The 26,642-nt window shown below is 37.0% G+C and overlaps 2 protein-coding genes across 2 annotated transcripts in view; one reads left to right on the top strand and one right to left on the bottom strand.

Annotated features, from left to right (window-relative positions):
- LOC134748236 (putative epidermal cell surface receptor) overlaps positions 1–6,792 on the top strand; it is an 88,229-nt gene extending 81,437 nt beyond the window's left edge. Inside the window, exons 13-19 of the mRNA XM_063682956.1 lie at positions 402–538; positions 1,245–1,435; positions 2,089–2,308; positions 3,160–3,263; positions 3,459–3,623; positions 4,186–4,269; positions 4,441–6,792. Coding sequence (XP_063539026.1) covers positions 402–538; positions 1,245–1,435; positions 2,089–2,308; positions 3,160–3,263; positions 3,459–3,623; positions 4,186–4,269; positions 4,441–4,448 — 909 coding nt within the window. The 3' untranslated portion in view covers positions 4,449–6,792. The remainder of the gene's footprint in view (positions 1–401; positions 539–1,244; positions 1,436–2,088; positions 2,309–3,159; positions 3,264–3,458; positions 3,624–4,185; positions 4,270–4,440) is intronic.
- A 3,951-nt stretch (positions 6,793–10,743) lies between these two features.
- Positions 10,744–26,642, bottom strand: part of LOC134748245 (neuroendocrine convertase 2) — a 99,606-nt gene continuing 83,707 nt past the window's right edge. Inside the window, exons 7-14 of the mRNA XM_063682975.1 lie at positions 25,758–25,933; positions 16,754–16,866; positions 14,936–15,136; positions 14,680–14,755; positions 13,067–13,224; positions 12,350–12,514; positions 11,746–11,863; positions 10,744–11,326 (exon numbers count right to left, since the gene is read on the bottom strand). Coding sequence (XP_063539045.1) covers positions 11,159–11,326; positions 11,746–11,863; positions 12,350–12,514; positions 13,067–13,224; positions 14,680–14,755; positions 14,936–15,136; positions 16,754–16,866; positions 25,758–25,933 — 1,175 coding nt within the window. The 3' untranslated portion in view covers positions 10,744–11,158. The remainder of the gene's footprint in view (positions 11,327–11,745; positions 11,864–12,349; positions 12,515–13,066; positions 13,225–14,679; positions 14,756–14,935; positions 15,137–16,753; positions 16,867–25,757; positions 25,934–26,642) is intronic.

The following is a 26,642-nucleotide window of genomic DNA, read 5'->3' as shown; positions in this document are numbered from 1 at the left end:
AGTTTATTAAATAATATTAAAAAAATAGTGAAGGAAATATAATGAATCGATAGTAAGTTACTATTAGTGCCTGACACCAGTCATTTCTGAGACCCCGCATTAAGGATGACTCGCGTCTCGCGTTAGACCCGGCCGGGTCCGAGCCGGACGCTTCGTTTGCTATGTTGGGCCCGGGCCCGGGCCGTTGTAGCGTGAGTCGTCCTTTACGCAGACCCATAATAGTCATATTTAGCAACCCACAGTTCATTTACTTCACCTACGCTATACATAACGATTGGAAATAACGCTTTGTGCTCTTATACTTTGTGTAAAGTACAAAGTACAAATACCTACTTACTTACATATCAACAAAATTGAGTTGTCTGGTAACATTTTATGAGAAATTTACTTTTTGTGGACAGGTCGCACCGGTAGAAGTCAAGAGGAGAGTGATTGACAGCAGAATGGCGGTCCAGGAACTCAATGACTCCGTGGCCCACATCACATGGAAACGGTTCTCCGAAGAAGATTTACCGTTTATTGACGCCATACAAGTTCGGTAAGTCTAAGTCTAATAACAGTATTAATTGCACAATGCCGCGCTGTATTCTAATGTGTAAAATAAAATAAAAACGTTTGAAGAGTTTTAAAATGTGTTTTTGTGACAGGTACAGTAATTACATGCCTATGTCATGTTGTAAAATGTGTCAACTACTACTACTATATTTTTCTCGCTTGATGGTGTTGATGAGGGTGACCATCAAGGTCTCATCGGAAAATCAACACTGGAAGTCTGCAAGTGGTAGAAGATGCTGAGATGAGGCCGTTTCGTGGCACTTAATCTTTCTACGTTTTTCTTACCTATAGGTATATGTTAATTGTCTTGTTTGTGTGTTTATGAATAAAAATAAATATTTCTATTCTATTTCTATATTTGGACCCATTTACTAAAGAGTATATAATAAGTATCCTTTATAACTATGACACGAGATACTAATAACCAAAGTACAAGCTTTACTTAAATAGTTTACGCCAGGTTCTGTCTAAGATTGTTCCCCACCTCAATCCTAAATATTTATTTAAATACCGTTAAACCACCTAACTATAACCCAAAAGCTTTTATTTGAATGTCGCTGTTCTGGGGATTTTTTTTTATGAAAGGAAGGAAAAACTCAGACAACCCCAAAAAAAAAGGTTTTGATATTTCCTGGAATATAATTAGGTGGTTTTACGGTATTAAATTTTATTAATGTGTATTGTTCCAGCTACCGTCCCGTCGGTAACCCGATCTACAGCATGACGGAGCTGCTCCACCACAGTCGAGACTCCGTGTTCCTACAGGAGCTACGACCTGGGAGCAGATACGAGGCCTCTCTAGTACTAGTGCCGCCACCTGGAGCCACTACTGAGCTGCACGACCCCGCTGTGCTCGAGTTCACTACCGCGCCCTACGTCGGTGAGTGTGTTACTAGAGTCGGACCAAGATAAGTCTGCATGGCATTTGCAATGACAAAGGGTGGCAATGTTAAATTTCTATGAAAATAATGTCAATTATGTTTTATTCCAATCGATGCAAAGTTAGCTTAGACGGACTCTATGCGAGACCTGGAAGCTCGAGGCTTTTTTACTACCTAATAGTCTGTTTATTTTGATGATACACCTGGTTAGGTATGTGATACAATATTCTCCGTAAAAAATGCCTGTGCGTAGGTACCTAAGTGAAAGCAGAAGTAGATACCCGTGGGAAGTACTTGGCAACGGTTTTGCTGTTTTATCGATCTACATGCGATCGATCTATAGTCGACGTCAAAGATCATCATCATCATCATATACTTAAGAGTAAGTCTCTTGTCGGTGGAGCAATTTCCATGTTTCGCGGTCCTCTGCCTTCTCTTTGACAGCCTGATACGACACGACGTTGAGTTTTTCCTTTATTTGATGCATGTACGCTCTCCTTGGTCTTCCCTCCTTCCTATTAACATATTTCGCCTTATTACAATGGAGTATATTTTACGTCGTTCATATTTTTAACGTCTAAGTACTACGTAAAGGCTAAAACAAAATGTGAGAATTGATTTAGTTACCTAAACCCTTACCTTCCCATTTCAGACCCCTACAACTGGTCCGTGCAGCTGGAAGCCCGCTCCGTAGGCTCCGAGGCGGCGGAGCTGACGTGGCGCGGCGTGCCCGCGCCGGCCGAGCGCTGGGTGCGCGTGTACCGCGCCGCGCACGCGTGCGGCGGCGGCCGGCGCGAGCACGACGCGTTCCGGCTCGCCGTGCGCGACCAGGCGCCCGCCATCACGCTCACCGGCCTCCAGCCTGACACGAGGTCTCTTTCAAACTCTTTAGGGCCCCAAGCACCATCCCACTAACCCGTTAAGCGGTTAAACCGTTAACCCAGTGTCAATTTGTACTGGTAACCATGGTAACTCCAGATTTAAGCGGTTAACCCCGGGTTAGTGGAATGGTGCAAGTGGCGTTTAGCATATATATTTTATATCCGGAACTCAGATTCCACTTTGCGACATTTCCTCCTCGAGTTCGGAACCAGAAACTAGATATAGTTTTTAGGGTTCCGTACCCAAAGAGTAAAAACGGGACCCTTACTAAGACTCCGCTGTCCGTCTGTCCGTCTGTCTGTCTGTCTGTCACCAGGCTGTATCTCATGAACCGTGATAGCTAGACAGTTGAAATTTTTACAGATGATGTATTTCTGTTGTCGCTATAACAACAAATACTAAAAACAGAATAATATAAATATTTAAATGGGGCTCCCATACAACAAACGTGATTTTTTTGCTGTTTTTTCCGTAATGGTACGGAACCCTTCGTGCGCGAGTCCGACTCGCACTTGGCCAGTTTTTATTATTTCAACCAAGCTTATCCGCTAGAGGGGTCAGCAAATCGCGGCTCGCGAGCCGCATTGTGGACCTGCAGTTGCGGCTCTTCATGGAACCCAAACAATTAACAAGTATATTAGACCAGTCAAATCAACTTTTGTGGCTCGTTGACATTCCTACGAGTAAAACTGATGATTTCTACTGTGGTTGGTTCTTTTCTTCAAAAGTTTGCCGACCCCTGCGTAGACTACAAAGGCACACAAAACTCGTAACCACCACTGTAATAAACTATGTTATAAAATTATGTTATGTTCTTAATGTAAATTATTTTTATTTTCAGGTGTCGTGTGTGGCTTGAGCTGTTCCTTACAAATGGAAAAGTGAAAACCAGTAACGTGCTAGAAATTAACACAAAATCGCTAGACTCTCCGGAGCCAATCGACAGTGAGTACCTATAAAATGACCTGATACAACAATACTTCTTGGCATTAAAACATATAAATTCGTTATTGTATAAGAACGGTACATCATTAACAAAACTTTTTTTTGCTTTATCTCTTTAACCGCATTAACGACTTTGTTGTGCAACGAGAAACATAAAATACTGGTTTGCTGAGTCTGACTTTTCATCCTTTCTAGATGCCATCGAAGCCTCATCAGTGGGTGGCGCCATGGCGCCGCGGGGAGATTACTACGGAGCGCTAGTGGTAGTGGGCGTGGTGGCCGCCCTGGGCGCGCTAACGTCACTGTTGCTCCTGCTGGTGGTTGTCCGTCGACATCGCCCGCGCTCAGTACCTATTACTCGTAAGTAAACGAAGGAGTTACCACTTTTTATATGTATGTACCGTTATCTATGGTACTCAGCCCCATTCAAATGGTGATGTACTACTGTCTGTCAATTAAAAACTGCGACAAGTGCGAGTCGGACTCGCCCATCGACTTTTCAGTATTTGTTGTCATAGCGGCAACAGAAATACATCATCTGTGAAAATTTCCACTGTCTAGCTGTCACGGTTCATGACATACAGCCAGGTGACAGGCAGACGGACAGCGAAGTCTTAGTAATAGGGTCCCGTTTTTACCCTTTGGGTACGGAACCCTAATAGCTGCATGCAGGGGCTAGTTTTATGAATTTATACATATGGACAAATTTATGGAACGCAAAAAGAAGGTTTAATTACTGGATTACAGCACCTAAAGCAATTCCAAAATGAGTATCATACATACCATTCCATACCATATCACACTAATATTTGTTCAATGTCATAGAAATATAGCTAACTAGTTCCCTCTTACTTCCCAGATTCTCTACTCTTTAAGATAAAAAAACTAAAATTAAAATTAATCAAGTCTTATTGGTTAACAGCTGTACCTACCGCTCCAAGGGAGTCGTCGCTGCCACCGTACGATAACCCTGCGTACAAACTAGAGTTACAGCAAGAAACTATGGGTAAGTAACCACATCTAAACTATTGGAAATTGAACCTTACCTTCCAAGCTTTAAAGTTTATATTTAGTTGCCTTACCTCAGTACTCTGTCCTAGTCCGATATCCGAAAGCTTGACAACCATTTAAAGAAAATAGAACCTTATTCTCCATGTACTAATGTTGTATTTTCCAGATCTCTGACAGTTAAGCTCCCGTGGGCACACAAACGGCCTGAACGGGATCTCAGAGCGCGGCGTGGACGTGCCGAACGGCCGGCATTATAACGAAATGGGCGTTTAGAGGGCCAGATACGAAACAAAGTATCAAGACATTGTAGGAAGAAATTTAACGCTAGTAAACGGAAACGGTGGTACACTGCAAATAAATTTTCCACAGAAGACTGCAGCTGACTGTACCTAGAAGTGAAAATCAATTGGCTGTCAGAAAGTTGGCCAGTAGTTTGTGATCCGATTATAACTGGATTGCCCTTATCGCGTGATTGTGACAATATAAAACGGGCGTCTTACTGTCTACTCTGAAAGTAACTTTTGTTATTGCTTCAAATAATTGCCCAATAAGAGCGATCATAAGATTGTCAAACATTCAGCTTTTATTCTTTGGATTTTTTAGTACAATGTCTTATTTGTTGACGTAAAAGCCGTCAAGCCTGCTCAATGGATGGACTGATTACCAATTATTTTGCCGCAAGGCTGCTTCGCGTGGCTGTATTTAACAACTATTGGCACTGCATCTCTTTCGTTTGACTTAAAAACAAGAGATGTAAGATATTTGTCAAGAATTTTGTTAAGTGAAGCATAAAAAGAAAGACCGAAATATATCGTGAGCGATATTTATATTCTAAGGGGCCCACAGTCCGCCTGCAGGCTCTGGTCTGTCAGTTGTTCGGAACTGTCAACTTTTTGTTCTAACTGACAGGCTGATATCGTTTGGCGGACGTAATCAGTGGGCCCTTAAGAGATAGTCGAGAATAGATCCTAAGAAGTATTGGACTGTTAAAAGTTACTTCTATAGCAGTGAGTGAAAGTGACAATGATCAAGTGCAAAGTGTTAGCCAAAACTTATAGTGTTATAGTGTAAGATCGATATTGTTTACGTGTAGGTAACTATTACTTTATTAGGAGTGAAAATAACAGGATTGTACCTACATATTTGTAATGAAATATTTTACTCTGTACACTGGACATATTCTATGAACAAATCTATGTATACAGTTAAAAAAACGTAAATCATTTGTGACCTTCATTATTATATTTCGGAGTTAGATTGGTTACTGTCAATTTAGGAAATGGAAAAATGATCACTGTTCAAAAACTTGTTTGAAGACGGGAAATTCAATACTAATTACAGAGGTGGCTGTTCCAATACAGTAATTAAAGTTAAACATTTTGTTATAGTCAAGTATTGAAGTAGGTACGGATGTTATCAATATTAGCAGAAGAAGTTCTTGTATTTAAAAATTAGATTTCAATCAGTTTCAATTATAAAGCGTTAAGCCTTTTTTTGATAAATTATAATTTGCGTAATTGCCGTAAAATACCGCAATTCACGTGCATTCTGATCAAAGACACCGTAGGCAGCAGTTCCATTGCCGTATCTCCCATACATTTTTCCCGCAGTTATTTGATTTTGTTGTGACGGCAATATTCTTAAGATTTTTATCTACACGGCAATCCTAAAAATCGAGAGGTACAACACTGCAGAGCATAAATAATTAGGTATCCGGGAAAGTAGGAAATTTAAATCATGTCATCATCGTTAAAAAACAGGGTGTCATGGCTCTTTGTTTTTGTAAATTATATACCCGTATTGTTATAGTTATACCCAACTACCCTCACAGAGATTATTTTAAAACGTGCGTAATAAGTGAATACTTAAAATCCCGGACAATATAAGTCAAGTGAATACTTTTGTACTGTAATGTTTGTTTGTTATCATTCCAGTTAACAAAATCGCTTGAAGTATATATTTATTATTAAATTTTTAAAGACTATGTGCATAAAGCATATATTTTTTTAATGAAAATTAGAGTCTAACACATGTTTTTAGCTCATGTAAATATTATATCATCGAAGAAATGTAACATATTAAGTACCTACCTATATTATGCTATGAAGTCCTCTTTATGATAACCGTTAATATTTTTTTTTTACTACTTTATTCAACCTTTCTTTGCTAAAAGAGTCGTGGTAATTTTCTTACAATTATCAAAAAAAATTAACACCACTTTTTGAGATTAAAAATGTACATAATGTTGCCATGTTATCTTAGTGTATTAATTGTAAAATGTAATCAGTTTGGACAACGAATTTTTTAAGTAAAATTGATGGTTTACTCAAGTGCCTTTGAATCGACCAACCTTTTGATAAATTGAAATTTGTATATAGTGTTAATAAGTTTAGTAATATTAAGTGTAACGTACGTTGTGGTACTGATATTATATGTTTGTATAGTTTAAACTAATGAAGGTTATAATGAAATACTGCCGCAAATCGTTAAACTTATTGTAATATAGCTTTACAGGTTATTTCTTGTTTTATTTGAACCTATTGTTAGTAACGTAATCTTATTAATTTAAGTTAAAGTACACGGAATAATTAAATAATATCGTAAACTCCTTTGCTTTCCTCGCGTCGTATAGGGAGGGTATTTGACTGTTTATTTGACAGTTCGAAAAAAGAAACTGATTTGACTAGCAGTCAAATACCCTATTTACGAGTGACTTTACCTAGAGTAGTGTTTAATTTGAACACATTTTGCATAGGTGATTTGATACCGACAAATAATTGGTGGGTCACGTGGAGATATTCCTTTATCAAACTAAACGACTGAAGAAAACTTTCAAATATATCTTTATTAGAGATTTTACTACCTCGGGATACTTGCATGAACAGTAAGAAAGGGAAAGGAATAGCAATTATAAAAACATCATTTAATTCATATACAACACCAAATCACATTATATTTTCTATATATTTCTTAGTAGGTACATAATAGATTTCTTTATATAATTTTATGTTCTAACGACTACCTAACCAGCAATAAACTGTGCAAGTTTATAACGCCGGAGCTTACACTGTTCCATTGTTAATTGGTAAGAAGAATTGAAAAACACGTTAAATTGTTTTTTTATTTATTGTATTTAATAATAAAAATATTATGTTAAGAAAATATATAAGGAGCCAGAGGTAATCGTAAATAATCATGTTCACTGGGCCCGAAAGGAAGTTCTCTGATCGCATAATTACCTCTATGTTTATCTTTATTATAAATACCTTATGTCAGTAACAATAACGTCTATGCTATTAATCCTTCATCTTCCTGGCGCACGCTGGATGACATGGGAGGATGCGCCACGAAAATCGGATGCCGTCAAATGGACGTCATTTGGCTGGGACAAATGCTGTCCATTTGATTATTTAAACGAAACAATCAAACAAAAATAAACTCTATAAACTTAAAAACGTTAAAAAAGTTGGAAACGTTTTAGAGAAACGTCTCTACATTCTTCTCGATTATCTGAAAATTATAAGCGTATTAAAAATCAAATGACTTGTAAGAAATATTGAACCTGAAGTATCAAGAAATTTTACAGATATTTGAGAAAATATGTTAATGGTCAAATACTTCACCGAAAAATATAATTATTGTTTTGCTCGACTATGAACCTGAATTTTGATATGTCGTATCATCCACAAACCAAAGCCAAATAATGAATTGATAATAAGTAAACTTCTCACACCTTACATCACCAAAATAAGGTAGATATCTGTTTAAAAAGAAGTAATAATGACAACTAAATTGAAAATAAAATATTGTATTTATTGAATATACATAATCAAATATAATAAAAAATACTAAAAATGCTATAATAGCCATTAAAGTGAGAAACTCACACCATGTAGGTATTTAATACTTTTTACGACAATTAAAATATAAAATAAGTACATAAATTAACATGAGTAAGAATTATTCCAACCAACAATAATTCTCCTCCAGCTTCAAAATAAAGGCCGCAACTTTCAATTTTTTTTTCTGTATTTTTTATAAATGGATACAAAACCTTTAACAATAGGTTTTTTATAAAAAATGTTTTAAATTGTGGCCGACATACTCCATGCGATGAAGTATTTAATAAATTCGTGTAAATTATATTGAGGCCTATGTCCAGCAGTGGACGTCTATCGGCTGACATGATGATGATGATGATGATGATATTTCATAATTTTAGGAAATTATAAATTATCATCATCTGCCACGCGTTATCCCGGCTTTTTGCCACGGCTCATAGGAGCCTGGGGTCCGCTTGGCAACTAATATCGAGAATGGCGTAGGCACAAGTTTTTACGAAAGCGACTGCCATCTGACCTTCTAACCCAGAGGGGAAATTAGGTCTTGTTGGGATTCAGCTGTTGCCTCACGATGTTTTCCTTCTTCGAAAAGCGACTGGTAAATATCAAATGATATTTCGTGCATAAGTTCCGAAAAACTCATTGGTACGAGCCGGGGTTTAAACCCGCGACCTCCGGATTGAAAGTCGCACGCTCTTACCGCTAGGTCACCAGCCCTTCAGGAAATTATAAATTATAATTTTAGGAAATTATAAAATATAATTTTAGGAAAAAATGTGAAACATTGCAAAATACGCTTAGTAAAAGCAGGTTCATTTTTTCAGAAAAAAGGTAATTGGTTCCTTAATCAACAGATTTACCATTATATTCAAATGTGAAATAGGTATACATTAATCGCATGGAGTATTTAAACTTTGGATATGGTCAGGTTCCTTTTTTGCGCTATACGTTCGCAACATTTCATAGCACTGCTTTAATTATTTATTTGAATCTTAGCTTGAATGTACCGGTTACTCAAAACTGGAAAGTTGAATTCATTGTCCCTAACGCATAGATATTCTTAACCCTTAAAATGGCAACGGGACACAGAAGAGCACAGTCTTTGACCGTCTTTTTGCAATATTTTCGAAACAGAATCTCCCCTCTCTCTGTGGCTTGAACTCACGACTTTCCCTGTTTTGTACCAATTTACGGGTTAAAGAAGTATTGAAAAACACTGTTTCACGTTATCAACAGTCATATTAAGCATTTATAATATAAAATAAATAAATATTAGGGGACATCTTACAGATCAACCTAGCCCAAAACTAAGCAAAGCTTGTACTGTGGGTGCTAGGCGACGATATACTTACATACACATACATATACTAGATAAATTACATACACAAAATAATATAATTATATGACAAATAATATAATGGTACACAAGGAACAACGAAAAATTAAAAGAAGTTATCAATTCAATGGTCGTATACTAATCTGTTGTCAAATATGTTTTACGTTACTTAGAGCATTACATTCAGATATGAAATTTAATTTTTCATTCAAAAAATAAAGGTCCTCATTATAAACACAATAACTTCCAGATCCACAAATTTTCACTAGCAGAAGCAGTAAATTCTGATGATAAACTCGTTTGCTAGCCCATCACCACTTGGTCTGCACATTTCGCAACAATACCTCTCTCGACTTTACCAATATTAGGGACAGTTGCACCAATCACAATTAACAGACTGATCAACGTCAAGCAGCAGAGAACTATGAAACTTCCCATACAATCAAATTTAGCGAACGCTAAAACGGTGACAGACGGTTTGGTGCAACCCGACCTTAATGTTTCTCCAAAACTGAGGACTGATTTAGTAGTAGTTAATGGCTAACACATTCCCAAGTTATACTTTTAAACTTTTTCATAAACCAATCAACATAGCCTGAGATCAAATCGCGTCACAAGTTTACAATAAGATGTAATTTCGTTACGCCTATTATTTTTCAACCTTTACTTTTAGTACACAAAATAAAGTCCTTTTCCGCCGTAGCAAGCACGCACGTAGTAGCAGCACGCCTTAACACTTTACACGCATTAGTCTAGCATCCTTTAACCTAACCCCACAAATTAAGGCGCTACTTTAATATTACTGGTTTTTTTACATTTTCTAAGTGAATGACGACTGTATTATTTTTGCTGTTAAACAATATCTTTATTCAATGTTCTGCACAAATCATTCTTCCATAATACTTATTCAACGTTCACTTAAAAAACACTCAGCAGCAAATATCGACGTAACGACATAATAATAAATCTTGTTGTTTACGCTTGTCTTAATCGTCATGGTTTTTGCCGCTTCCCTACTGTATAGGTACAGTACCTATAAATCCTGATCTTCCTTCCTCACTGGCCGGTGGATGAAATCCCTTCAACATTCTCTAAATATCGCTAACTAAAAAGCTGTTCTTTGGTGCGTGTTAAACGTGTGCCGTAAAGTATGATCGCGTTTACCGTTATAATTGAATCACCTGGTAAATTTCACGTATCAATCGAAACTTATACTGTACCTACCAGGAATCTGAAAAGGTCCGCAACTGGCCAGCGACGAGGTATGCCACTGTGGGCATACCTCGTCGCTGGGTTTACATTTTGGCATGTCAAAATCTGTCAATTGTACGGTGCGGACGGTTAGTACTCATTGTATTAGATGTTTAAAGTCGACAAATCCATTCGATTCTTATTGACAGTGTTCGTACATTCGTGCGGTCAATTTAGTTGCCAAAACTAGACGTTTGACAATACAGCTTCATATTCTTCATCTTTACACATCCTAATCCTTTGATAACGTTAAACCCGAGCATAAATGGAGCCACAACCAAGAAGACAATCGTATATAGATAACGCCAATCTAAAAGTAAAGCTGTATCTAGTTAACAGCTACGAAAAGTGAGGTAATAATTAATTGTATTTAAGTTTTAATTTGGCATTTCCTGCGAACGATTGTCACTCGGCCAGGCGTGATCTTCCCTTCGGCTACGGCGGTCTAGATCTGTCTAATGCTGAGCGTCCTCGTGCGCCTTCTTGACGACGGCGAGCTTGGAGTGCGGGTCCTGCGGCTGCAGCTGCGCGTACGGCGGCGCGCGCGTGCCGTGCAGCACCAGCGACCAGCCGCGCAGCCAGCCGGACGCTTGCGACGGGCTTGAGCCGCCATTGAAGCGAGCCTGCGAGAAACAATTATATTTTAAATTTGACTCTTAAACAAGAAACATTGTCCATCTCTTTGTGGATTGATATTATCATAGAGTCGGACCATGCTAAGTTTTCATATCAAGTGCTTCTTCAAGTATGGTGCTTCTTTACCTACTTCATTCTTAGCGTAATCAATAAATATTAAGGACTTGGGCTAATGGATAAAACCGAGTAGGTAACATATACAATTTACAATATTAAATCAGTTGTAAGTGAGCTCTGATTTCTTATAAATGCCATTGAGTATTTTTATTCATATCGAACCGGAACAACGCCAGGGATGATTGAATAAAAGGATGAAATAATCTGATACACAAATTTTAAATGTTACTTAAAGAGTAAAAACTGATTAGTAAATTTGTATCTAGGGGTCTCGACAATAACTGTGTACCTCTAAAGTCCACGTGCCCTGCGGGTACTCGCCCCAGGTGTGCGTGGTCATGAACGGCCACTTGGCGAAGCCGTCCCTGCTGTCATCATCGTTGGCTCGCCTACTCAGTATCATCGACCTGGAAAGAAACATGCAGTATTAGACAGAACACTCATTGATATTTCATGGGTTGTATATAGGTCACGGAATATAAAACTTCGAGGCCTTGATGTGAATCATCTCATCGTCTGGGTATGCTTTTAGAAGTTAAGAAAATAAATTTTCTTTACAGGTAAGTTTTATGCCCGCAACGCAGTGTATTTTCCCACTAGAAGTATGGATTAAGTCTCCCTATTTCAGATGCTATAAGTTCGCTCATGAAATATTTAAAATCTAGAGATACGGAAGGATATGCCTGCGTGTAGGGATAGTGGGGATTCCCTACGATCACTTTAACTTTATGTGCAAACTGTAGATACCAGCAGCAGAAGTAGCAGAAAGGAACGTACTTCGTGCCCATGGGGCATGGCATTGGCGCTGACCAGCGACCTTGGCCTGCACGTGCTCCAGGCAGCGCACCTCACTGAGAAAGTTGCCCTCTGACGGGATCGTGACAGGAACTTACTTGGTGCCCATGGGGCTGGTGAGGAACAGCTCTAGATCTCCGCGGCGCGTGGAGTTGGCGCTGACCACGGCCTGAACGTGCTCCAGATAGCGGACTTCGCTGGGCGAGCCACCGCACGCCGTAGTCTCGATGCGGAGGAAGATGCTGCCCTCTGACGGGATTTTACTGAAACGTAAAGTCGTAAATTGATTAAATGCATTTTGTGCTAGCAGGATGTTTTACCTTGAATAGGCGCTGTTATTCAGTCATCGAAGCATTCACAAGATACCACCAACGTGATGTTGTATTGTATTGATAGAGCTTATGGGCTTTGAGCTCAAAGAAGCCATTGGAAGGCAGAAATTTGGCTAGCGTGGAAAGCAAGCACATACACGGTGGCTAAAAAATAAGTGCATTCCCGTTGCCAGGGAGGTTTTGGGATTATACTGTGTATCTTTTATTTACTATGGGACCAACCCCGAAATCGCGAAAAAAAAATTTGACTGTTTCATACATTTTGGGTGGTCCATTTTCTATTCGATAGTAAGTATTTTTTTCGCGATTTCGTGCTTTGCCCCTTACATACGACGGTCACGACCCTTGGTCTCAACATAGAAGATGAGGATTATTTGCGCAAAAATTACAAGGAGTTAAGAGATTTTATTTTCGACACCAGCGCCATGATACCGGTGTCAGCACGCCGAGCGCCTAGAGATGGTGGTATAGGTGTAGCCTCACGTGTGGGTGTTGACGGAGCCTGCCTCACAGTGGTACCGTGGCGGCACAGAGCGCCAGTTGGCAGCCAACGCCGTCATAGCCCCGGCGTCTAAAACGCCGAACCCGAAGAGATGGTTGAACTCCAGCCCGACCCCATTCATCGTCCAGTGGAAGCGGCCCTGAAATTAAACAATGAATTTATTTCATTACCTTTATTTCCGACGTTTTGACACAGGTTTCACTGGTCGTAGTCACGGCAAACTGATAATTATGTTTTCAAAACGCGAGTTTTAAGTTAAACAGAGTTTATTTTATTAAAATATTTTTTCATAAAGCGGAGACGGAGAAAATACGTTCCGATTACTAAGAAAAAGACAAATATGTTTTTTATTCTCGTATACTGATTATTATTATTACTTACTTATTTAAACATAACATAATCATAACATTAAACATATTTATTCCTCTTTACAAATTCAAGTTGATGCTTACACATAATAAAGAACTATAAGTACGGTACAGAATTCGAAAGAACAGGGTTTGTGCCTTCCAGTTGACCTGGTTCCTACACTAGGCGGGGCCCGTCCCGTAGGAAACCAGCTTACATCCGAGTTTCACAATTTGGCGCAAGTTGATACAAAGAGCGTAATATGAACGTATTCTACATATCTATGGATAAGTTAAACTAGGCTACAACCAAATACTAACTAGTGTAAGATAAGGAAACAGAGCTGCAGAGGGATTTAAAAGGTTAAATAGCGTAAATAATTTTGTATACCTACAAATCACAAACTATGTTGATAAACTAACTTAAATGGGGTTACAGCGTTATTAGAGTAATTAACTAATTAAATTAAATTACTTTAAGTATCAGTGTTGGGCGCAATTAATTACTTGTGTAATTTAATTACTAATTGAATTGCATGTAATTAAATTGTTTGTAATTGAATTACATGAAAATTCAATTACATTACAAAAAAATAGTTCACAATTACATTTTGCAATTGCAATTGTAAATTAAGGGCGCAATTACTTTTAACATGTATTTTAAATTATTAATTTCAGTTACTAATTGTAATTGCAATTTGTTAATTAGTAATTCAATTACTTTTTGCCTAATATACTGCCAGTATAGCCGAAACATAATTAACTATCCCAGAGATCATTAGTTACAGTTACCGAGAAGGGCTCCACGCTGTTATTAACTTAGTTTACTTCATATACCCAATATTGTAAACAGAATAATAAACTTCCGTATTGGGATGAACACCTACTAAGTATATCTAGTGGAAATTCACGCTACAGTGCCTAGTCAGCCTTCGATGTGAGTGGAAAGCGATCGTAAAATGTACCAATCTTCATAAAAAGTCAAATTACACACAACGCGGCGCCTACACCTCATATATAAGACCATAAAAAATTAAATAGACCTAATTTAGCACCTCAAATAAGATAAAGTTTATTACACTTTCCCCGAAGTTCCAAACATTAACACTAAGCACCTCGAGACCTACCCTGTAATATCGTCCACCCTGTTAACGTTTTGTTGACCTTTTTGCAAAGAAATGAGTTTCACGAACGTACCATACTATCAAAGTAAACGTTGTACCTAATAAGTTAAAAAAGGGTCAAACCTTTGCATCGTAAAGCGAATTCCTCTTTGAAGTCAACACGGTCAGATGCTGAATGTCCCGCCAAGTTAAGCTCGGGCTGGAATAAAAAAGAAACGGTTTTATGTTGAACGCTTTTTACAGAAGCCAAAAGGTAGTCAAATTTTAATTACTTAGCTTTAAATTTCAGCTGTTCTTGAATTGTATTTTCGAGATTAAGCTGTCTAAACACCACCTCTTACTAATTTATTTATTTATTTATTTAATGACAGCGACTCACTTGGCATGAAGCGCTAGAGCAAAGACCCCAGCGGCCTCAGGCGCCGCCGCGGACGTCCCGGAGTGTGTCGCCGTGCACTTGCCATACAAGTCAGTGGTGGCAACACCGGTGCTTGGGTCCCTTGCACCATTACTGAACGTGCTAGCCAGAGTTGACGAGCAGGACTCGTCATAGTGTGCGTTTTGGCCGTCGTTGATGGCGCTGAAATAGACGAAGTCAGAATTAACACATTTTTTATTACTATACATTTTATTGGTGGAAAATTACGCCAGCAAAATACAACGAACTGCTAAATGGGCCAATCTAATAACAAATTTATCTATTGTACGAGTATAATGAGTCTGACTACTTATCTAGTCTGTATCAAAATAGGTAAATCCGTAATAGATGGATACATTCTAAAGGAAAAACGTGCCTCGAAAATCAAGAAAATTTGATTCTCGATCAGATGGCGCCACTACCTTTGGCCTACTCTCGGATAGATGGCGTTGACGGTTTCGTTTTTTATTAACAATTTTCACGCGTATCAGTGAAAGAACATGGGTCAAAATCATATAAAACTAATTAATGCAAATAAACAAATCATTTATCCATATATAAATACATTTTATCGTATTTTATACATCTTCGTTTTTAGTTATACTCGTGTGTAGATAGATGGAAGTGAATTTACTGTGGTTACAAAATTTACTATGACAGTACCGCTCTATCCTATTATATCCTCTTTGGTTTAAACGGATATCCTTGATTATAAATAATTGGATCCGCTTAGAAACTTAACTTTTGCTCTATATTGGTAGGTATTCACGTCGATAATGACTTCCAAGTAAGTATATTGTATAAATAGGTAATAGATCTTGTTGATGCCAAAAATACGTCTTCTTACAGTCAGAATCAAAAATCTATTGCATAGAGATAGTGATGGCTAAAGTGGCCAATATATTGTAGCACACCTTTGTTACCACATAAATAAGGATGCGGATAACTGTATTTGGCCACTTTGGCCGTCACTCATGGCACGTCATCCAATACGTGAGTCTATATTTAATTGTAAATAAAACCGTTCTTCATTATCCTGTCAATTAATATTGATCGAGCATCATAAACTAGTTGCAGAATCTATCTGATCCGCCGGTCGGCAGCGACATTGGCTTCTTCCCACTTTGTGTTAAGTAAGTAATTAAGCAGGGAGCAAATTCGCGGAGTTGATAAACCCCCGCTAATCGCTCGTTTGAGCATCATTGCGGGAAATTGACAAGTAAGAGATTTTTTTTATTTTGCATATACACAAAATACCTTCGTTCGTTAACACAGGTCATTTGTGAGATCGCTAAACTACAAGATAAGGTTAACCAGAAAAAAAACCTGTGCGTAGTAAACAGCACATACATAATTATATCTGTTTTCATCACACTCGCTCAGTAAATGTGGAATTGCACGCAGGCTTAGCGGGAACTATAGAAAAAGCGTTTTCCCTAGGAAGTTATGAAGTTTCTAGTATTATAATTAACAGTTTTTTGTCTTTATACTTCATTTTTGTATCGCAAGTGTAATGAAAAACATTGTGTGTTACTCGGGGCGTAATAATATTGCAAACTCGAGTCTATAAATAGAAAAGAATAGAATAGTTTTTATTCGTAAACACACAGACAATAGACATACATTAAAAGAATATAGTGAAAATAAAGTGTCACGAAATGGCCCCATCTCAGCATGCTGCTGGCGACTTCCAGCGCTGCTTCGGGAAGCCGTCGCGATTTAACTACACTCGTTTGAAATATTTAACTTACGCCCCATGCTGCACAATGTACTATTTACCTGTTAATAGAGACGGTCCACATGGAGGCAGCATAGCCGTCGCAGTTGCAATCGTCGTCCTCACCCCCGTCGCCGCTCGCCCACACGTAGATGTTGCCCAAACCATTACGACCCTGTTTACAATATACAGAACATTTAAAGTGACATACTTAACGAGCGGATCTTAGGCTGGTATAGCAAAACGCGATCAAAAGACAGTACTTTGATAGGAAGACGATGAATGAGAGAAATGCCAAATGGTACATTCATGTGACTTAAAGTCTTGCGGTTGGTATCAATGTTTTCTTTGAACTTAAAGTTGAATCTTTTCATTCTATATTCACGCTAATAAATAGTGATCGGAAAAGTGCGGGTCACTTCTGGATGAAATTAGCTCAGGACCGGGACAAGTGATGTAAATACCAGAAGAGAGGCCTATGCTCAGCAGTGGGCGAAAAAGGGTTGACATGATGATGATGTGAATAAAAAAACATCATGCAGAAACTGAACTCCTCACCAGACTTAGCTTCCCCACAGGGCAGTTCCCCTCTGGAGGCTCTGGATCGGACGGTCAGTTAGCAGTGGCAGACACTTATAAAAACATTGTGTTTATTAAGTCAATATATACATTGTGACGTCACTCGATAACTGTAGGTAATACTGACTCCGTAAGGTACAGAGGAGTCCGTAGGTATAATAAAACCGTTTTATAAAAACAGCTAGGTACTCTTTAGATTAGTTTTTTTTTAATAAAATAGCTTTTTTATTTTAGCCCGTTTGTCTAATTTTGGGCGATGTTCAAAATGTCAACGCATATGTATCAAATTAGCTGAAGCCCACGCAAATCGGAATTTGAGAGAAATTGGATTATTTCGGGACAGGATAAAATAATGTGCGTTCATTAGTGACCCATGAAATGTGTCTTCATTAATCAATCTTAATTAGTAAGTATACCTAATTTTGCCCGGACCACCAGACCGAACATGCTGTTTTCTTACAGGCCAAAACTAATCGTTTTTCGTAAATATCACGCCATTAACGCCCACAATGTTTATTATTTGCGTTATAATGAAATACTATTACTTATTCTGTGCTATAATGTCTACTTAGGTTTGGACTACTTTAGCCTACACGGTTTAGACTATTTATGGCAGACCGGTATGAGCCTAACATGCTAAATTGCATACTTACATTTAGTGGATATTATAGACACAAGTTTAATGTAAGCGTAAAAATCTGTAGAAAATTAAGTAGGTAGGTTATTTCAACTTTGGACTTAAAATCTCATCGTAATCTGTAATTGTGAATAGCTATGTAAAATATCTTAACCATTTCAATATCTTTTTCCCCTCACTAGCTCGGAAAGCCGTCTTTTATCCTTTAAAACAAGCGGGGAAAAACGCATTTTATCCACTAGTGGGGAAAGTAATTTGACCTTGTATGGAACGTGTTTAAGTAGCTTGACAGATAACAAAACGTAAAACGCTCATAATAATGGTTCGTTCGATATTAATTATCATTAAATAAATGGTTTGAGAATTTAATAAAAAATACCTGATTTAGCCTTATTTAATGATTTTAAGTCATAAACCTGAAAATTCCATAATAAACGTTTGTTTTTTAATAATTATGTTAAATATAATTCTGAACGCACAAGTTAAGTCGATGCAATTTCAAAACGCATCATTGACATTTCATACGTCAGAAATGTCAACATTGTCAACAAAAATTTTACTTAAAAACTTCTCACGTAAAAGTACAGAATTTCCGAGTTTTTTGTTATAATATCGTAAAAAAATGAGTGATTCCAGTTGATGAAGATGATCTAACGCCTGTGGATGTTGCACTTTCCTCGCTATAGTGAGGGGAAAAGTTTTGTGTTACACACGGGTGCAAATGTATTTTACTTCTCGTGTGTTAAAACACTCGCGGGTAAAATACAACTTTATCATTATACTTTAACAAATAACTATATCTACATTTTTTTTCGTAATACGAATTGGCCTCCAAGACTTGACGCGGCGCGTCATCTTTGTCAAAATGCGTTTAGTTTTAGTCTTTATATTTCTTTACTTAAACGACGCATCGATGTGTCAGATCCCTTATTGGGCACAAATGGAATCCTGTATTAAACTAGACACTTTGATAAAAACAGAACCTTTACTGCCTATTGAAGCATTTAAATCCAATCCAATCCCATCAGCCGCGTATTGCAATGTCAGCCAACAAAACAGAATGAATATAATATATGAATTCACTCAACGGTGACAAAAGTTAACCTTGATATAAAGATTGTGGCACATACCTATGATATTTGTCGTTTATGTTATGGACAAACAAAACTATATTTTCTTCGAGCCGAGGCGAAACCGTTGACGAAAAAATAATTAATAACACCCTTAGGTAGGTATATACTGCCTTATAAAATATTCAGATACAATTAAAGCTACGAAATATCTCAGCTTACCTACAAGAATACATTAATTGAATCATGGGTCAAAAACTTAGTCGAAAGAAATCAAGGTATTAACCGCTCCCACTCTGTATAAACATTGTCTCGGCTTGTAAGGATATTATACAGCGGTCTCGTTAAAATGCTAAGAGAAGCATCGGTGACTTGATCGCTAATGAAAACTAGTTTAAAAACGTTATCCGATTACGCATGCTGTTACGGATCTTGAAGCTCACGATACACTGGCTAACCCGAGAATAGCACTAGCCCGCGCTCGCGCGTAAATAAGAATACTTGGCCAGCCGTCGGCTCGTCACGGCTCGTTTCTTCAGCAAAATCCCGGTCGTTACCTCTCATCTGAAACGAGGATTTGCTACAAAGCTCTTGAATATCTAAGTGCTCTTTTTAAATTGTTATTTTATATAATATTTTTGCACTTGGCTACCTAATCTACCTATCAATATTTATCTCACACATAAAGGGGCCCACTGATTATCAGTACGACGGACGAGATCAGCCTGTCAGTTAGAACAAAAATATGACAGTTCCGAACAACTGCCTGGCCAATATCGTCCGGCGGACTAGTAATCAGTGGGCCCCTTAAGGATTACTAACAATATATCCTTTCATCTGTGGCTTGGCAAAGATCTGCTATTGAAATAGTAACCTTGAAGTTCAAATTTTGAATTTAAAATTGCCGCAAACACTGATGCCCGATTCGGGTCTCCCACAGATGAAAGGATATACACCTACCTACCTATGTCAGGTTCCTAAATATTTTTGGTTAGATCTTGTCAAAGATATATAGGTAAGTGCCTACATATTAAACATTGAATGGGTGAAGCTATTCGTGGCAGATAATTTTATTTAGTGGCTCATTTTAATGAATCTATCATCACGTATAGGTACAATACGCCTAGATGCCTATTTTCTAAGCGCTAGTAGACCTTTGGGATTTAAGTATAATTGCAGAATACGTTGGAGTTACAATTTATCGCGTACTTTTCTTTATTGTACTCTAATAAATTTCATCAGCTTCGATTTATAAGCCTTCCAGACCATCAGGCACTTGCGCGTAAATCTCTAAGACCTTTTTTCGCACACAGGGAACAAAACAAAAGGAATGTTTTATTGAGGCTATAAGCGCTGAAGTGCTAGACGCCTGGAACGGAAGTCTAAAAGAAGTTTATTACTTATTCTCTTGAGTAAAGTAAAAATATACAGTACAGTAAGAAGTCCTTACCGCCCTACAAAGAAGAGTAGATATTTTTCTTTGATTTAAGAACATTCCACACTTATTCTAATCAAAATTCAAAATTGTCTTGAATGAACCCCGGTATAAAAGGGTTAGTTAAACGGAAAGTTCACATACAAGCCGTAGGTCATATTGCAGGTTTTATGTTGAGCCTTAAAAAACACCAAATAAAAAAAAGTGGTTAAGTAGGTATTCCATACACAGATACTTATGTGAACTTATAGGTACGCCGTATACGAGTATTATATTATACGGGCACGCTATAGGTACGCGAAGACAGGAAATGATGGTGCCGGTCGAGGAAATAGAGCACCGCTCTCGCTCGTGACAAACCAAAATAGAAAACCGGCCAAGTGTGAGTCGGACTCGCGTTCCAAGGGTTACGTACATTACACAATTTTTAACAATGTATTTTTTTATGTGAAACGTGAGTGAAATGTCTATAAAAACCCGTAGGGGTCGGGGCAAAAACTAAGTAGGTAATTAAGTCCGACTCACGCTTGACTGCACATTTCTAACAGGTTTTTCTGTCATCTATAGGTATAGAACTATTTTGTGTATTTTTTTCAAAATTTTAGACCCAGTGGTTTCGGAGATAAAGGGGGGGGGGGGTAATTTTTTGTATAGTTTTCTTTAATGAAAAAATTTTAAATGTAAAATCAAATTTAATTTTTAAGTACTAACATTATTTTTAAGAATATACTAACAAAAATTAAGATCATGTTATCTTTATTGAATAAAATTGAATTGAATTGAATAACTTTTAAACTGTTTATTTTAAAATTACAAAAAAGTATATTTGAGATTCTTAAAATAAGGTCTTTTATTTGATATGTAACACGATAGTTTGAAAAAGTTTATTTTTTAATTTTCTCATTTACCCCCCATTTACAAAAGTGGCCCCCATGTTTAAAATGTCCATTACACAATTTACATATGTGTACAAAATTTCAACTTAATTGGTCCAGTAGTTTTGGAGAAAATGGGCTGTGACAGACGGACGGACAGACAGACGCACGAGTGATCCTATAAGGGTTCCGTTTTTTCCCAAAAATTGAACGTTTGTGACTGTTGACAGACGTAAAATACATACCTATATTGAACCTACTGACTTTATGTCAATGCCGTATAGTACCTACTCAGGTAGCTGTACGAGTATGGTCCAATTTTTGACGTTGATTATTGACGAGCCCATATGAATAACACATTATAAATTTGTTTACGAGCGTGATGATTTTTCTTTATCAAAAATATGTAAATATAATTTTACATGAACTTGAATTACATAGTTGTAAGTTCAGGACTAAAGTTACCTGAGTTTACGGTACTGTTAAGTACAAATTAAATGAAATTGCCAAAAAAAATTTGTAGAAAGAAATGAACAATATACTTAACGTAATTTAACCAATAAGTACCCAACTTAATATTAAAAATGTTGTTATTTTTAACTAAAGTTATGAGATACAATAAGAAACAGATACTTAATTGTAAGAAAAATATCACTGATCCTATATTTATGTGAAACAAAAGAAAACTACCTGCAAAAACTTTTTCTACAGTTCCGTTCTCAACAAAAGAAACCTAAACGCCTGGGAAAATAAGTAGCAGCAGGCAGGAAGAATCCATTAGGCTTAGAAAAATATCGGATTACCGTTCGATTCACTTACTTAACCCCCGGACTCACCCCCCCCCCCTCCTGCTGGCACCCCTTGGTCGTAGTTCACCCCTCATTGTGAACTAGTCTTCAGGTAGAAGGTAATGTTTTGTGAAAGGGTTAAATGTAGGTGGCTTATACTACTTAAATACTTACTCCAACCTTGTCTGTCTATGGAATAATATTTCTATGGGTGAAACTCATCTATTAAAATAAAAATATGAAAGTATGTTATTCATATACATAGTTTTTACTGTAAGAAATAAGAAATAAAATAACAGGATTTATATTTAATTTAAAAATTAAATCGTAGTTTTATTATCTGTATGTCACGTGACCAAACACGCCAACCACCATTTTAACAACGGCGGAAAGTTTGCACTACACATTTGACATTTATTTGTTACTGCACTGCTATTATGACGTCACAAGAACGGCGGCTGCCTTTTTGGCGCAAATATTTATTGTTTAAATAATAAAAAAAACGCTATATATATTGATATTGTTTTGAGGAAATAAAAATTCTAATTGCCTATCGAAGCTATATGAACATTTATAAATATACTTTAAAAATACCTCTAGAATAGCCTATTTAAAAAAATATATCCATATTGGTATTTTTAGTGACACTAGCTAGTTCATTAATCTCTTTTGTAATCTAGAACTATAACATAAGTGTGTTTGTGTACAAGCCTTTCACATTTACCGCCCACCGAACTAATCGCACATTATCTTTTATCTTTCCTCGAGAAAGTAATGAATAGGTTATTGATTGATCAATTATTTTTATGATATCGCCTACTACAACCCACACAGCAATCCTACGGTTTATTTTTCAAGTTTTGTTTTTATTTGAATGTTGCTCTTTGTATCTCTTCCGTTTCTTTATTACGGGCATAGAGTAACATATACTAGAGCGGTACTGTCATAGTAAATTTTTAAATGATTTTTTTTATTTGCATTAATTATTTTTATGATTTTGACCCATGTTCTTTCACTGATATGCGTTAAAATTGTTAAATAACAAAGGAAACCGTCAACGCCATCTATACGACAGTAGGCCAAAACTACTAGCGCCCTCTGATCAAGAATCAAATTTTCTTGATTTTCGAGGCACGTTTTTTCCTTAGACTGTATCCATCTATGACGGAGTTATATCTATCTTTGTTACGGGTATATGTGTGTATTGTGGCAAACGAATAAATGGTATATCTATCTATCTATCTATCCACTGTGCTTTAACAAAAATCACACCATATTGACCTTTGTTCTATTTTGACAAACCACAGTAAAACATTTGCTATCTGTATGTTATATTATCCAAGAACCTTATCAAATAAAACTTCTTTGAATAACTCTTATTACGTATAAAGTTACGAATAAATTAAAACTTTCTGGTACTAAGGATCACTAAACTAAGCTCGGACATGACGAAACTACAAAAGTTCCCTATGCCCGATTCTAATTTAACAATTTGTTATGGTTTAGAACTGGTTTTGATATGACCTTGACGTTCGTCTTGTTGATTGGCGCGGATCTTAAGCACGTCTATCACTTCATTTCGTGTGTATCTATTGCATTGATCAGCGTGAGCGATCATAAAGATCGTATCAAAACCAGTTAAATATCATAACAAATTGTTAGATCTGAATTCCTCAATTCTCTCCTGCTACCTCCTTCCCTTCTCCGTAATTAATGGAACGCAAAAAACAACCATGAGACAAAAATAAAACTTCACGTTTTAATACTTTATTTTCTAACGTTACTTACTGACAGTACGTTGAGTCTAAGGAGCGAGTTACGCAACCTACTAAATTAATCAAAATCCTAATTACGTTAACTGCTTAATTTAATTCTGAAATAAGGTGCCTCAGGCGGCGGATTACGCCTACTGTGCAACAGATGGCAATGATTTATTTATTAACGTTCAAGAATATAATTAAATTAGTATGTTCGTAAGTAAAATAAGATTGTAGCATTTGAAAACCATATTTTAAGCAACCTTCTTCTGGTAAATTCCGGCAGCGGGAAACCGCCAGATTAATTGGCGGAAAGTTAAAATTCCAACAATTCAAAATTATATTCCTATAGGATGCCAGCTAAAGGATTTATTGAAAAAGCCCTTGTAAGCTACGCAAATGAATGCCTAACAGCTATAGGTTACATTGACAGTTGTCATGTGTCAAACCGTATTAATATTTGGTCCTATGTAATTTTACATTCCTGCCACAGCGCGCGCTTTCATCACGTTTTGCGCGATTACGCACGTAACGAATAGAGGTAAAGCCATTTCCTTTTACGTATTAGGTACGAACTCTATGATATACATTAAAATGATTGCTTTAGTGTGCCTAGTATATCATAGAGGTAGTTGCAAAGAGTAAAGTAAGTATAATAGGGTAGTAGGTACTGATACGTCAGCCTTCCGTGGGTACATTGTGTGGGAGATGTTAAATATTCAGCAAATTTGAAATCTACGTCCAACAGGCTTCATTAACAAAAAATTAACTCAAAATTACAGCATCTAATTAAGTGAAGTGGATTTTAGTACTAATTCCTGAAAGTTTTCTGAAGAAATTGAATAAGTACGCGAAGTTCCGTAAAATTCTAATTAATGATTACAGCAAATTGCTGGCGTTCGGTTGGTAGCGGAGTAATAATTAACTTGCTTAAAGACGCGTCCTTAATAATTTAACTAAATACCCATTAAAATACTGAAAGAAACTCGAACTTATATTAAATGCAAATTTCACTGAGCGAGCGACGTGTGCGAATTTTAACCATTTTACCTTCAGGAGATGCTGAAGTGATTTAAGAAAAACATGAATATTTACATGAACGAAGCCTACAGAGTATTACTATCAGTATACTTTGTGTCGAACTTAGAAGTGTGGGCGTCTCTGAACAAACAAGAGCGTGTTAGTTTGTTTAATAAAGTGAGCACTCAATTTCTCAATTTTATACATTGAGTCTTGTCTTGTTTCAGTTTATTTTACACTTTATACCTACAAGTGTTTCTTCTGGAAATTAAACAGGGCTACAACGGACGTTTATAGAAGACTAGCATGAACTTTGGTAATGTTTGATTTATTTTAACTGAATCCTCTTGAACACATGAAAAATTATCATGTTTTTTTTTCAATTTAACATGAAGAACAATACCTAAGAACAAATACATAGGGAGCCAGCAGATTTCAAAAAGTTAATCAATTCTGCCAAAAATCACTTTGTTATGCATTGATGTTATGTTTTATGTGAGGTCTTTTTTAAACGAAATAAATATCATATACTTAAAAAGGAAAAAATGACCAAGGCCTCCATAATATTTCAAATATTTTCATAAGAAAATAATTTAATGTGTTCTTAAGAGGTATTTTTTCTTAGATGATAGACACAGTCTTGGCATTTACATAAGTCGTTAGTTAGGCCCCAAGACACGCTCTAACGAATTTTGTTGACGCATAGAATTTGTCTTCGCTTGGCAGGAGAAAATTAAGGACGCTATTAATAGTGCTGATGGATGGACAAAGTAAATGGTTGTTCGAGCCGCTTTAAGGTCAGTTTAAAACTTATTTATTAGGTGTGTTTTAGAATACTACTGACTTGCAAGATAAACAGTACCCATACGAAGAACCGGTACGCGACTCACTAGATTCAAGCTTACCTCATTGACTCCCCTGACGATGGCTCTCATAGTGGCATTCCTCGGGCCATCGACGGTGCGTCCGTCGTCCGTGGGGCCCCACGACGCGCTGTAGATGTGGATCTTGTGCGGCTCGTGCCCCATCGAGTTGGCCTCTATGAGATCCGTCATGTAAGGCTGGTCGAGCATCCGGATTCCTGTCGAAAGAAAAATAACGTAAGCTCCAAGGTTAAAAAGATAGCTCGTCTATAACTGTCTATAGGTTTATAACTGAATAATAATGGAATGTAACTGCAAACGTGAGCATATTGATTGAGCGTGAGGTTTTTGACTTGTATCGTCGCAACTTTGTAAAATCTCATATTCCTGTTCGAAGATGAAATGCAACTCAAATTTTGAGTTACGACATTTTTCTTTTGGACGCCATTTTTTTTTCAAATAAGTTTTTTATTGCAATTTTGTTATCATTGTTGTTATTTATTTATGCACCTTGGGCCAGCAGAGGGCCTACCGTGAAACACACGATCTGATTTTTTTCAGAAATTCAAAGCCTGAATTTAAATAGACATAAAAAAACAGATAACTATTGTCTATGACACCCTTATTTTTGTACGTATGGGAAAATCTTTATGGTCACGGAAGTCTTTTGGTTGATCAGTACAAGGTATATATTTATTTCCAAAATAGTGCCGATATATTGAAACGATTTGCTCGATGTGCTCAGCAATAAATTGAAACATACGGCGATTTATATGACCGTTCATGTAGAAACCTTTCACGTATCGCGCGTCTGGCAACGCGAAGTAAAATTCAGTTATATTGTATTTCCCGAAATATCTAGTCAATAACTAGTGAGCATTATACATAAATACTCGTAACTTCAACTAGTTAGGTGCTAGAAGATGC

The sequence above is a fragment of the Cydia strobilella genome, chromosome 16 (genome assembly GCF_947568885.1).
Source record: "Cydia strobilella chromosome 16, ilCydStro3.1, whole genome shotgun sequence".
NCBI classification, from domain to species: domain Eukaryota; kingdom Metazoa; phylum Arthropoda; class Insecta; order Lepidoptera; family Tortricidae; genus Cydia; species Cydia strobilella.
This window is presented reverse-complemented; position numbering and strand designations above follow the sequence as displayed.